The sequence below is a fragment of the Monopterus albus genome, unplaced genomic scaffold (assembly GCF_001952655.1).
Source record: "Monopterus albus unplaced genomic scaffold, M_albus_1.0 scaffold405.1, whole genome shotgun sequence".
In the NCBI taxonomy this organism is placed as follows: domain Eukaryota; kingdom Metazoa; phylum Chordata; class Actinopteri; order Synbranchiformes; family Synbranchidae; genus Monopterus; species Monopterus albus.
Genome location: NW_018128285.1, coordinates 77619 through 90369, shown reverse-complemented (window position 1 = coordinate 90369; position 12751 = coordinate 77619). Strand labels below are relative to the sequence as shown.

The 12751-nt window shown below is 41.7% G+C and overlaps 3 protein-coding genes across 5 annotated transcripts in view; 1 reads left to right on the top strand and 2 right to left on the bottom strand.

Moving 5' to 3' along the window:
- Positions 1–1768, top strand: part of tyms (thymidylate synthetase) — a 17078-nt gene extending 15310 nt beyond the window's left edge. Inside the window, exons 5-8 of one of the 2 annotated variants that reach the window (XM_020586446.1) lie at positions 625–726; positions 831–1006; positions 1100–1171; positions 1250–1768. In XM_020586446.1, coding sequence (XP_020442102.1) covers positions 625–726; positions 831–1006; positions 1100–1171; positions 1250–1387 — 488 coding nt within the window. In that variant the 3' untranslated portion in view covers positions 1388–1768. The remainder of the gene's footprint in view (positions 1–624; positions 727–830; positions 1007–1099; positions 1172–1249) is intronic. The other variant, XM_020586445.1, reaches the window with a different exon arrangement.
- Positions 1501–8423, bottom strand: enosf1 (enolase superfamily member 1). The gene is made up of 15 exons (XM_020586444.1): positions 8258–8423; positions 8053–8155; positions 6663–6778; positions 6092–6178; positions 5977–6003; positions 5823–5895; positions 5684–5722; positions 5413–5495; positions 5216–5338; positions 5000–5134; positions 2924–2965; positions 2717–2846; positions 2308–2407; positions 2151–2232; positions 1501–2047 (listed from the first exon to the last, which is right to left on the bottom strand). Exons 1-15 carry the CDS (start codon positions 8336–8338, stop codon positions 1958–1960), a joined length of 1311 nt encoding a protein of 436 aa, XP_020442100.1. The 5' UTR covers positions 8339–8423; the 3' UTR covers positions 1501–1957.
- Positions 8424–8869: 446 nt separating this feature from the next.
- LOC109951771 (tyrosine-protein kinase yes-like) overlaps positions 8870–12751 on the bottom strand; it is a 19029-nt gene continuing 15147 nt past the window's right edge. For both annotated transcript variants that reach the window (XM_020586448.1, XM_020586447.1), the window contains 4 exons: positions 11541–11617; positions 11135–11288; positions 10908–11039; positions 8870–10336 (listed from right to left, as the gene is read on the bottom strand). In XM_020586448.1, coding sequence (XP_020442104.1) covers positions 10128–10336; positions 10908–11039; positions 11135–11288; positions 11541–11617 — 572 coding nt within the window. In that variant the 3' untranslated portion in view covers positions 8870–10127. The remainder of the gene's footprint in view (positions 10337–10907; positions 11040–11134; positions 11289–11540; positions 11618–12751) is intronic.

The window sequence follows — 12751 nt, the reverse complement described above, 5'->3', positions numbered from 1 at the left end:
TTTTGAATTTCTTTGGATCTCGGCATGATGTCTAGCTTTTGAGGATCTTTTGGTTTACTTCACTTTGTCAGGCAGGTCCTATTTAAGTGATTTCTTGATTGCGAACAGGTGTGGCAGTAATCGGGCATGGGTGTGGCTAGAGAAATTGAACTCAGGTGTGATAAACCAGAGTTAAGTTATGTTTTGACAGGGGGGCGAACACTTGTTCACACAGGGCTATGTAGTTTTGGATTTTGTTTTCCCTTAATAATAAAAACCTTCATTTAAAAACTGCATGATGTGTTCACTTGTGTTATCTTTGACTAATATTTAAATTTGTTTGATGATCTGTGTGACAAACATGCAAAAAGATGAGAAATCGGTAAGGGGGCAAACACTTTTTCACACCACTGTAGATACGGTCTGTGGTATCTGCTCAAACTGTTCTTTATAATGTTGCTTTTGCTGCAATTAAGTATGGGTATCTTATAGTCTCACTGTTTATTAAATTTACCCAGTTTCTTTCACCATGACATCGTGGTACCAAGTGTCACTACACTTTTCTGCAAGCTTTCAATTTTATTTGAATTAATTTTCTATTATAAGATTACTTTCTAAATGAGTAATTTCATCTTCTGTTGACAGATTACACAGGACAAGGTGTTGACCAGCTGCAGAAAGTCATCAGCACCATCAAAAATAAGCCAGATGACAGACGGATCATTATGTGTGCATGGAACCCCAAAGGTGGAGCAGATACTAAAGTTAAAATTCACTCTAAACCCTCTGAATCTGAATGTAGCGACATTTTATCGGCCAGACTGAATTCTGTGTCTGTTGTGTTGTTGCAGACCTGCCGCTTATGGCTCTGCCTCCCTGCCATGCCCTGTGCCAGTTCTACGTGTGTGATGGCGAGCTTTCTTGTCAGCTGTACCAGCGCTCGGGTGATATGGGCCTTGGGGTGCCATTCAACATCGCCAGCTATGCACTTCTTACCTACATGATTGCACACATCACAGGACTCAAGGTAAAGGTGCTGGACTTCTGTCAAACCCCTCATATGATTACACTGTTGCCCATTATCTCACCTGTTTTTGTTTTTTTAATTGTGTCCCTTCAGCCAGGCGACTTTGTTCACACTCTGGGAGATGCTCACATCTACCTCAACCACATAGAACCTCTGAAAGTACAGGTGGGTTAGTTCAATAGTTTTTATTTTTAATCGGTTCTGATTTCAAATTCACATAAGCTCATCTGTGTACATTTGCAGCTTCAGAGGGAGATCCGACCCTTTCCCAAGCTGAAAATCCTGAGAAATGTAGAGAACATCACTGATTTCTGTGCAGAGGACTTTGAAATCTGTGATTACAACCCTCATCCCACAATTAAGATGCAGATGGCTGTGTAAAAGTCACTACTTTGAGGAAAAATATGGTGTGTGTATGTTTGGAAAGTGCTTTTAGAAGCTCTCCCATCACCTTCAGGTGTATGCACTGCCTAGTGTCTCCTTCACTTGTTTTCAGAAGGGCTGTGCACGTTTTAAAAAACTGAGTTAATCTGAATCATAAAAGAGAGCTAAGTGGGTAACTTTATGATTTTTTTTTTTTTAGTGGGCTAACACTTTAAATCATATCAAGTTCTTACAAAAAGTGTTTTTACTTCTCTTACTGTGTTTTGGGTAATAGAATTGCTGTTGTGTAAAGTTCTACTAGAGGGGGAAGGTTTCAGTTGCTTGGAACAAATGTCTGGTTCAGTTTCTTCATTTTACATATAATTAAAGGCTAATTTGTGAATAAAGAATTTACACTGATCTCAGCTTGACTTGTACTGAAATGTTGCTGACTCAACAGGAGCCAATTGGTCAAACAAAAGTCTGACATTTCTGCAGTTTGAAATATTTACAATTGTTGCAGTTGATTAGTGTGATAAGTTTCTATTCAGCTTGATCAAGTCCAGTAAGAGAGTTTAGATAAAAGGTTTAAGTCCTGTGCAGCTTCCATACTTCTCCTTCGGGGTACTGGTGTCTTTTCACTGATGACTCCACCATCTCACAAGAATAGCCTGGATCCTGAGAACAATACACACAACGTACTCGTGTCTAAAGCAACAAGTGTAGAAAAGATTTTTTTATATACATTATCTAACATTTCGGTTTCATCTATACTTCTTACCTTGGGGGGCAGGTAGTGTGCATCCCGAATCACCACAGGACTTGTGAAGTGCTCGTGGAGATGGTTCACATATTCACACATCCTGGAGGAAAAGATGCAATGCTCGAATCATGCAGAGTAAAGAACAATCTGGTTACAAAGAGGGTCCTTTTCTTACCGGTTGTGAAGATTTGCAGACACGCAGATGTAGTCAAACAGAATCAGATGCTGGACAAGCTCACAGAGGCCGACTCCTCCGGCATGAGGACAAACGGGCACTAAGGAAAACGCAATGCTGAGTGTATCATAGCCACGTTTGAACACAAGCGTACACTTTGAGTATATTACTACTACAGAAAAAAGCAGTAAAAATGACTATGTCAAAACTCAGCTAAATGCTGAGGTGGTTGTGTCCATATTTGTCCACAGCAAAGATCTTTTTATTTCCAATAATTCAGAGTTTCGAGGGAAGTATAAATGTGTGTGTGTGTGTGTGTGTGTATATATACACACACACACACACAACTATCTACACTTGCTTTCTGGGCTCCACATACTAGTGATTATGGTCATATTTGGACTTTTACCTTGATACTTATGGGCCATCAGCAGCACAGCCAGGTTTTCGTTCACACTGCCCAGACGGCAGCTGTCTATCTGGACAAACTGTAGCGCAGAGGCCTGGAGGAACTGCTTAAACATCACCCTGTTGTGACACTGGACAGAAAACAGTCAATCAACTAGACATTTCATCAGTCAGTGAAACACATGCAAGAACAAACTTGAGCTCTGACCTGTTCCCCTGTTGCCACTCCAATCCCGAGTGGAGCCAAGGCCTGCAACAACAAAGTCAAACATCTTCATCCATGGACAGACAACCGCACAGGCCTACTGGGCCTGAATCTGAGAAGTCAAGGGGTCTCTGGGCAAGAAAGTCAATCAAATGACTGCTACAATACACAAAACAACTATAATGGTACATAGACTGACCATAAACAGATACAGTCTCATGCAAAAGTTTAGGCACCCCTTGATAAATAACAGATTTTGGTGATTTTTTTATTTGAAAAGACGTTAACAGTCTCTCTTGGAAATGGAAAAAATGCACAATATTTTCAGCAAATAGTGATGCATAGTTACTTCTTATGCCATAAATTGAACACAAATAATAAATAAAAACATTATTATGGCACGGTGCAAAAGTTTGGGCACCCTAAGAGTTCCAGAGTCTCAAAGTCTCTCACAAGGTTTCAGACCTTAATCAGCTCCATTCCAAAACCTTCAGCCTGCGTCTCTTGAGGTATTCCATAGTGGATTTCGAGGTATGTTTAGGATCATTGTCCTGTTGTAGAAGCCATCCTCTTTTCAGCTTCAGCTTTTTTACAGATGGTGTGATGTTTGCTTCCAGAATTTGCTGGTATTTAGTGGAATCCATTCTTCCCTCCACCCGTGCAATGTTTCCTGTGCCACTGGCTGCAACACAACCCCAGAGCATGATAGATCCACCCCCATGCTTAATAGTTGGCAAGGTGTTCTTTTCATGAAATGCTGCTCCTTTTTTTCTCCAAACATGCCTTTGCTGATTGTGTCCAAAGAGTTCTATTTTAACTTCATCAGTCCACAGCACTTGTTTCCAAAACGCATCGGGCTTCTGTAGATGTCCTGTTGCATACTTCAGACGTTGGATTTTATGATGGGGACGCAGATAAGGTTTTCTTCTGCTGACTCTTCCATGAAGGCCTTGTCTGTGCAAGCATCGCTGCACAGTGGAACGGTGCACCACCACTCCTGAGTCTGCTAAATCTTCCTGCAGGTTTTTTGCAGTCAAATGGGGGTTTTGATTTGTCTTTCTGACCAGCATACGAGCAGTTCTGTCCGAGAGTTTTCTTGGTCTTCCAGATCTCATCTTGACCTCCACAGTTCCCCTGATCTGCCATCTCTTAATTACATTTCTTACTGTGGAAACTGCAAGCTGACAACGCTTTGCTATCTTCTTGTAGCCTTCTCCTGCATTGTGGGCATCAATAACTTTCATTTTCAGGGTCTTACACAGCTGCTTAGAGGAACCCATTGTTGCTGGGTGTCCGCAAGTGTGTGCACAAGGTTTGAAGAGTCAAGGTATTTGTACAGCTTTGAAATTGGCATTTACCAATGACAGCTGTTGCTGTGCATCAGATCTAACGAGCTGATTAAGGTCTGAAACCTTGTGAGAGACTTTGAGACTCTGGAACTCTTAGGGTGCCCAAACTTTTGCACCATGCCATAATAATGTTTTTATTTTTTATTTGTGTTCAATTTATGGCATAAGAAGTAACTATGCATCACTGTTTGCTGAAAATATTGTGCATTTTTTCCATTTCCAAGAGAGACTGTTAACATCTTTTCAAATAAAAAAATCACCAAAATCTGTTATTTATCAAGGGGTGCCTAAACTTCTACAAGAAATATAAAATGACCACAAAGAAAAGAACAACTACGAAACATTGTGAGATGACCACAATGAGACAGAAAACCATAGAAACACTACAAGAGACCGCAATAAATGATTACAAAGACAAAATGACAAGGAAGAGATGCAAAACAACTTCAAAAAGACACAAAACAATCATGAAGAGGGGATAAGGGCAGGGATAAGACACCAAGGAGATGCAACACAACACAAAGAAACACTACAACAGACACAAAATAGCCCCAAAAATAAAAACATACTATAAAGAGACCAACTGTGACAACAATGCAGTTTCTGGGTGTCACACAGTTTTGTGGAGGCCCTTGGGTGCAGGTCTACACTCAGAGGACCCGTCTCCTCATCTCTCTGTCTTCAATACACAATCACATGAGCAAGCAGGAAAATCAAAGTTCTGTCTCACCTTGGAGATGGCAGCGTGACCAAGAATGTCGTCTGGAGACGTGGGCTCCTCAATCCAAAGTGGTTTGAACTCAGCCAGGCTGGACACCCAGCTGATGGCCTCGCCTACATCCCATCTCTGGTTGGCATCAATCATCTAACGCAAAAAAAACCCCCAAACTCTTTAGAATACTGGTATTTCTGTCTGTAAACAGTGTTCGGGGCAAAACAACCTTACCAAAGTGTTATTGGGCCCAATCATTTGTCTGATGAGGCGGCACCTGCGTTTGTCATCCTCTAAGTCGGCTCCAACTTTCACCTTAAACTTGCTCCAACCGTTTTTAAGTGCATCTGTGCAGAGCTTCAGAAAAGCAGAGATGTCACTAAAAACTCCTTATCTGACTGGATATTTCATGCATTTTATAGCAGACAGACCTGCTGAAGCTGCTGGTCTGGGTATCCGAGCCAAGCACAGGAAGTGGTGTATGCAGGATAACCCTCCTTCAGCATCTGATTCTCTGGCAGGTTAAAAAAATAAATAAATAAAAACTGTCCACATGGGGAACAAACACTAGTGGAGAAGTGTGTTTTAACAGTGCAGACATGGAGCGTAGGGACCTATTATGCAGGCTAAAAGCACTCATGTTAGCTCCTAGAGAGTCCTCTTCACTCCACAAAGTCCCATTAAGCCATTCAGTGTTCTCACCTCTCTGTTGCCTCCCCTCCTGTGCTTTCACAAGTATATCTGAATGAGAAAAGTGGCGTTTAAGCTCCATGGAGAAACAATGGATTTCTTTCCACAGTCTGTGCTGGACATATACCGTGCATCAGAAAACCAGTCTCACCCAGAGCTTCCTCCTCTGTGAGCACATCAGTGATGTATCTGAAGTCAATGCAGGAGACGATCTGCTTTGGGTCCTGAATTGACACACATGTGTAACACGTGATGTTTCCTTCACATCATCGTCCCGGGGAAGGATCTGTATTTCGGTGACTCACCATGTCCACGAGCAGCTTCCACAGTGGCTGCGGGACAATATGACAGCAAGCTGTGAGACGCGACATGTCGTGCTTGTAAAGAAAATGTTGTTTTACTCATAATGCCTCAGCTCACCTTTCCCTCCGCCCTGGCCCAGAGGTCCCACACGGCATTCAGGACCGCAGCAGTGGCCAAGTGGATCACTCCTTTCTCTGGGCCTAACTGTTTCAGACAATGCAAAAGATTTAAAACAACACCCTACACATATTCTTAAAATATTCAACATTACTAAAAATAGCATTACTAAAAACTTGTTAAAATTCCTGAAGACATGATTTCACTTTGTCATTATGAGTTATTAAGAACAGACTGATGAGCAAAAATGGCAATTATATCCAGTTAAAATTAAATCTACAACAGTAAAATGTGCAAAAAAGTGAAGTGGTCTGAATATTTTCTTAAACCACTATAGGTAAGTATTAGAAGTCTACATGAGGAGACAGAAGCCAGATATAATATTAAAGTAAGAATAACAGCAGCTCATGGAATGGCAAGAAGGTGTGAATCGCTCTGTCCATGTTGGGAAAGTACAGCAAGGTGCTGCAAGACAGAGAAAAAAGTCTCATTCTGTAAATATTGAATGGTTGAACGGTTCAGTGCTACTGATGCCAGTGCACATGATTTGTGGCCATGAGCCCTCTCTTACCCATCTCATCTGGCTATCACTGGTCAGGAGGCGGTAAAACCCACGGAAGTCACTCACGATCTCCTGCAAAGGTTTCCCAATAACCAGTCCTGCGAGGGCTTCCACAGCACACACCACTGCAGGGTTACAGTCAGTAAGAACAGCCTTTAAAGTAAACATTCACAATTTTTCAAACCTGTCTTAAAACAACTGTCAGGTGTCCACATGAACATTACAAAAGGCTTTGCAGACACTAATGAGGATAAAAGTTGTACTAAAAAGACTGTAACACTGGAAGATAACCACTTAATAGTAAGAAATTGTGGAATTTACTTTTACACAGAAAGAGGACTGTGGATTTAGTCCTCTAGAGAAGGGATCTCTTGCTGGCCAATAGTTTGCAGTACTTTCAGATGCAGCTCAAAACCGTTGTATTGCGCTTAATAAGAATTACCACAAGATGGCGGTATAGAGCTCAGAACTGCACATTCATTATTATGTAGAATTTGTCTGGATTGTGTTTCTTTAATATTGTGCAAGCTATGAGACTTATTTAGAATACTATATTGGTAGCGTGATATATATAAAAAGCTCAATAGCTCATAATTGTTACCTTCAATAGAACCTGTAGTGAGCGAGTCTGAAGACAATCACTTTGGTATCTGACGACAAACTCACTTTTAAAGCACATAGCACTGTCTGAAAAACGAAGTTTCTTGTAAAGACAAGTCTTGTTGTCCAACCTTCTGCAGAGTGATGGAAGCTACAGTGTATTTATATGTCAGTTCCTGATTATGCTGATGCCATTTATATGCTTGTTTCAGGGTCCACTCTGCAATTAGATTTATAATGGTGACCCATCTACACATCACTGTACTTTGTTATCTAAGCATGGGACAGACATTCCTTTATATTAGAAGAGAGCATCATGTGCTTCTGTTTATTTATAAAGGCCTACTAAAAAGACTACCAGCTTATCTATGAACAGTCTTGGGGAGTAGTGAACTACATGTAATCAAAGTAGCAGTATAACTACATTTTGCAGTAGCTTGCTGGTAGTTCAGCTACATAGGTATTTGCATAATGAAGTACTTAAATTACTTTTTGCCATTTTATGTGTAATTACACTACAAGCAAGTGAAAGTAAACTACAAACAATTTAGGGTCATAAAAGGAAAATAATGATTCTCTCTTCTGTTTTCCGCCTGGAGATCTGCCACTCATCAAACCTCCACCTCCAGCTACAGGTTCCAAAGGTCAATACAGAGTTTGGAAAATCTGCTTTCACCGAGGCTGTGCTGCTCCTGCTTCATGGCAAAGCCTACTGAAGTACGTGTTGGGGTCAATACACCCATAGTTGTGGCGTTCGTGACATAAAACTACACACTGCAGTGTTTGTGAAGTGTCTTACCAATCTCTGTGCCTTTTCCTAAAGTAAACGTGAGGCCGAAGCCTTTCAGTCCGAGGTCCGTGTCGATGACCACATAAGCGGCTGAATAATCAGGGTCGCTGTGCTGCAATGTCCAAAGTTAGAGTGAATACAGGACTCACGTTAAAAGTCTGTTCACTCATAAATACACGGCACAGTGTCGCTGCAACGGCAGAAACTTCCTTACCATCGCATCGGAACCGTGCTGCTGTAAAGAGGTCGGGAATCTCACATCCCTCACGGTTAAATTAATAATTTTGTGCAACATTTTGGCCACCGAGCTTTGTTTTGTTTTGTTTTGTCTTCTTCTTCCTTCTTCCTCCTTCTTCTTCTTCTTCTCGACCTCCTCCGATGTTTTACGGCAGTTGGCATCCTAGTGTTGCATTACTGTCACCTAGTGTCCGTAGTCTGTCACCGTCCCAATATCCCAAAATCCATTTATGAGTCCTGTTACCCTCATAAAATCTAGTAACACTCCCTCTTCCACTCCTTCCGAATTCCACTATACTTTTAAAACTTAAATCTACTAACCCTTATTCCTGAAAAGGAGTAAACATATCTACCCTTTCCATTGAATACCTCCTGCATGAAATGATGACATGATTTATTGTTTCTGCTTCTTAACAAAGATCATAGAATATAACGCCACTGCATACGTGCTCGGATAATTAGTAGTCCTTATAGCAATCTCAACTTTACACCTGGGCTCCCACTCACCTCAACCATTCACTGGTTTAAACATGGCCCTCAGATGACAAAAGCAAAACGCCTAATTTCAATTTTAAAAAAGAGAAAAATGTGTAAAATCACGTCTTTATTGTACAAATTGCGCAGATGAGTCTCCACTCACAAGCCCCTTGTAAAATATGCTATTCTGACAAGTTTATTAATAATAATATTATAAAATGGGGATTTTGTAATATACAAATCCATTCTTTACAAGTTCAGTTGTCAGTTATTCCATTATAATACTGTTCCAAAGAGTTCATAGAGGAACCAAATATAAAGGGAAAAAGAATCACTGTAAAAACGGTATAGCCTACACTGTTGTGCAAATAGTTTTTGCAGAGCCATCCTGTGTAGCCATCCACATACATGTGTATGTCACATTTTAAAAGATAAAAATGGATGTGTCCACTTTGTTTGGTAGAATGGTTTGTTTTCCACTTTTAAAAAGTGTTAAAATCCTCCTGCATATTGGTTGGTAGCAATTTCATATGTCTAGTGTCACTCAGGCTTGGCAAGAAGCCACCAGTCCACAGGTTGCATCTCTGTTAACTGTTGTTTTTGCTGACATGTCAGCTCCATGACACATTATACAAACCTTTTTTGTTAAAGGATCACAGGGAGATCATATGACCTGGGCAGTGAGGGAAAGAAAGCTTTATGGCGCTGCTATATAACAGGCCTGGCAGTGATTTCTGGTCAATGATGAACTGTCAGGAATCTCTGCAGGATTCTTGCCATAATAATTTCATAAAGGAACATAACATTAAAAACAAACAAAAAATTGCACTGTAACAAATGCAAATAGATGCAGCTAAAGCTAAACTGTGTGGGACCTGCTTTTAAATAATCATATTGACTGTGGTGATGGTCATCAATCCCCTCAGACCTCCTCCCTATTAATACAATATATTGTTTTGTCACCAATAATTGTTTTGATGTATAATTTACTAATCTACCACAAAGACTACAATTTGGAAGCAAACGAAGTGAGAAATCTCCACATCACAACACATAAAAGGCTGGCCACACTCTGTTATATGCTTTTCTTTTGAATCATTATCACAGCTTATTTCACACAGCTAAGACGAACATGTGTCCATAACCACAGTCTGCCATTGTGAACATCCACATGAAAAAGCTAAAATTCACATATAGGTAAGACTTGTGTAGTACCACAAAAAATATGAAATTATAAAATGCCGATGGACACGAAGCAAAGACAGAAATAAAGAACAGGTAAAGTGGTTTGTCTGACTGATCACTCCGGTTTCCAGTCGACTTTTTACAGACTCAGCGTGTCCAGCTCTTGCCCTCTGAGTCCAGGCAGGCTATAGGTTCTCTCCAGGCTGGTACTGTGGCTCTGTGGCGGTGAAGTAGTCCTCTAGGAAGGACTGGAGGTACTCGAAAGTGGGCCTCTCATCTGGCTCCTTCTTCCAGCAGAGATTCATCATCTCGTGCAGGGACTCGGGGCACCCCTGGGGGCAAGGCATGCGATAGCCTCGCTCCACCTGCTCCAGCACCTCCCGGTTCACCATACCTGAGGAGGAGAGGGCACCAAGGTGGAGACAGCTGTTACAACTTTTAGCTGAGTATTGTTTCTTGGCCTTACAGTAGGGTTCTATAATCCAAAAAGAAAGCTGAAATTAGAAAGGAAGCAATCAGTTGATGCTCATGTTTTCCAGACTCTCCTTAAGTAGGATCACATTCCTAACTAGATATTTTTTAATGTCAGTCCTTTATCAAAAAATGAGATCAGTGACTGATTTGATTTACTAATTTATTAGTTACCATTTTAGTAAATAAAATGTTTAAAAAAGTGCCCATCAGGGCGACTTGTGGGGATAATAGAGTTTCTCTGACCAACACTTTACAATGATATACTTGTTTAATCTCAGATGTGTGTGTGTGTAGATGTCAGTGTCTCCCCTGCTGAGGCATAAACAATCAGCACAGACAATGTCAGACAGCATCACTTCATCCTCTGACGTTAACAAGCGTGCCGGCTTAATGTCTATTGACAGACTGAGAGCTAATAACTCTGGTTGTGAATCACTGTCCTTTGATGCCATTTTATTAACAGCCAGTGTATGTGTGTGTTGATGCTGTACCTGGGTAGGGCACTCTGCCTTTGGTGACAAGCTCAATGAGTAAGATGCCAAAGGACCAGACGTCTGATTTGATGGTGAAGCGGCCGTACAGCGCAGCCTCTGGGGCCGTCCATTTAATGGGGAATTTAGCTCCTGTGTTTGATGGAAAGGAGAGGTAAGGCCACATCACACCCCATGTAGCAGTGACTCAGGCTGTACAGCATGTGTGTGGATGTGCATGCACCAACCTTGCCTGGCAGTGTATTCATTGTCCTCTATCAACCTGGCCAGGCCAAAGTCAGCGATTTTGCACACCAGGTTATCACCCACAAGGATGTTGGCAGCGCGAAGATCCCGGTGAATGTAATTCATCCTCTCGATGAAAGCCATGCCATCAGCGATCTAAAAGCAAAACATTTGACACAAATCATTTTTTTTACTTCTCACCCTCATCAAGCGCTCTGTCAGACATAAAGAGTGCATGAGTAAAAGAACCAAAGCAAAGTGTTGCAAATATGGAAGAGGAAGACATTTTTACCTGAGGCTGTAATAATTTTTTTTTAAATCTGAAGCTTAAAATAGAGTTCAAAACTTAATAGCACAAATTCTGCACCTGTGAAACAAAAATTGCAGATGTGTAGCGTTTCATCTCACCTTTGCCGCCATGTCTACCAGCAAGACAAGCTTCAAGTATTTTCCATCACCTTCCTTGAGGAAGTCAAGCAAGCTTCCTATAAAAACAAGAGTAAGAAGTCATAAATGCAGGTGTGCTGCTGTGCTAAATGTTAATTCTCTCAATTAAGCCCCTTTATCCTCAGTGATTAGAAAATTATGGTGCGATTCAGAGTGATTTCTAATTTAGTATCAGTATCAGTGGAAGTATTTTTCTGCATGAAAAGTAGAACTAGACATTTCTACAGTGGCTGCCCTATGAGACACAGCAGATCAACAAACTGCGGACACTCACGCAGAGGCACATGACATAGAGTTACTATTTACACAGGCATAAATCAAATTACTTGGAAAACTGAAAACATGCACAAACCCATTGCAGCTGAAGCTATGAAAGCCTCTCATAAAACTACTGCAGTTTTCAATTAATTCTCACAGTTTCAGGCTTTGGGGAACCACAAAGGACTTTCAATCTGCATAGCAAATAAATCAAACATCCATAAAATTTACATTTTTATCTTAAGGAAATCAGCATGCATTCATCTGACATCATTGCTATGCCTGAAAAACCCAGGCTATATGATTAGGTTTTGTGCCTGAATGGTTGACGAGTTGAACTAGAGGGCCACTTCCCCGCGCCTTCGGGTCGGGGATAGGTCTCTCACTGTCATTTGTGCCTACGGGCCGAATGGCAGTGTAGAGTACCTGGCCTTCTTGGAGTCCCTGGGAGGGGTGCTGGAAAAGGCCCCGACTGGGGACTCCATTGTTCTACTGGGGGACTTCAACGCCCACGTGGGCAGCGACAGTGACACCTGGAGGGGCGTGATTGGGAGGAACAGCCCCCCCGATCTGAACCCGAGTGGTGTTTTGTTATTGGACTTCTGTGCTAGTCACAGTTTGTCCATAATGAACACCATGTTCAAGCATAAGGGTGTCCATCAGTGCACATGGAACCAGGACACCCTAGGCCGGAGGTCGATGATCGACTTTGTGGTTGTTTCATCTGACCTCCAGCCGTATGTCTTGGACACTCGAGTGAAGAGAGGGCGGAGCTGTCAACTGATCACCACCTGGTGGTGAGCTGGATCCGATGGCGGGGGAGGAAGCTGGACAGACTCGGCAGACCCAAACGTATTGTGAGGGTCTGTTGGGAACGTTTAGCAGAATCCCCTGTCAGAGAGATCTTCAACTCC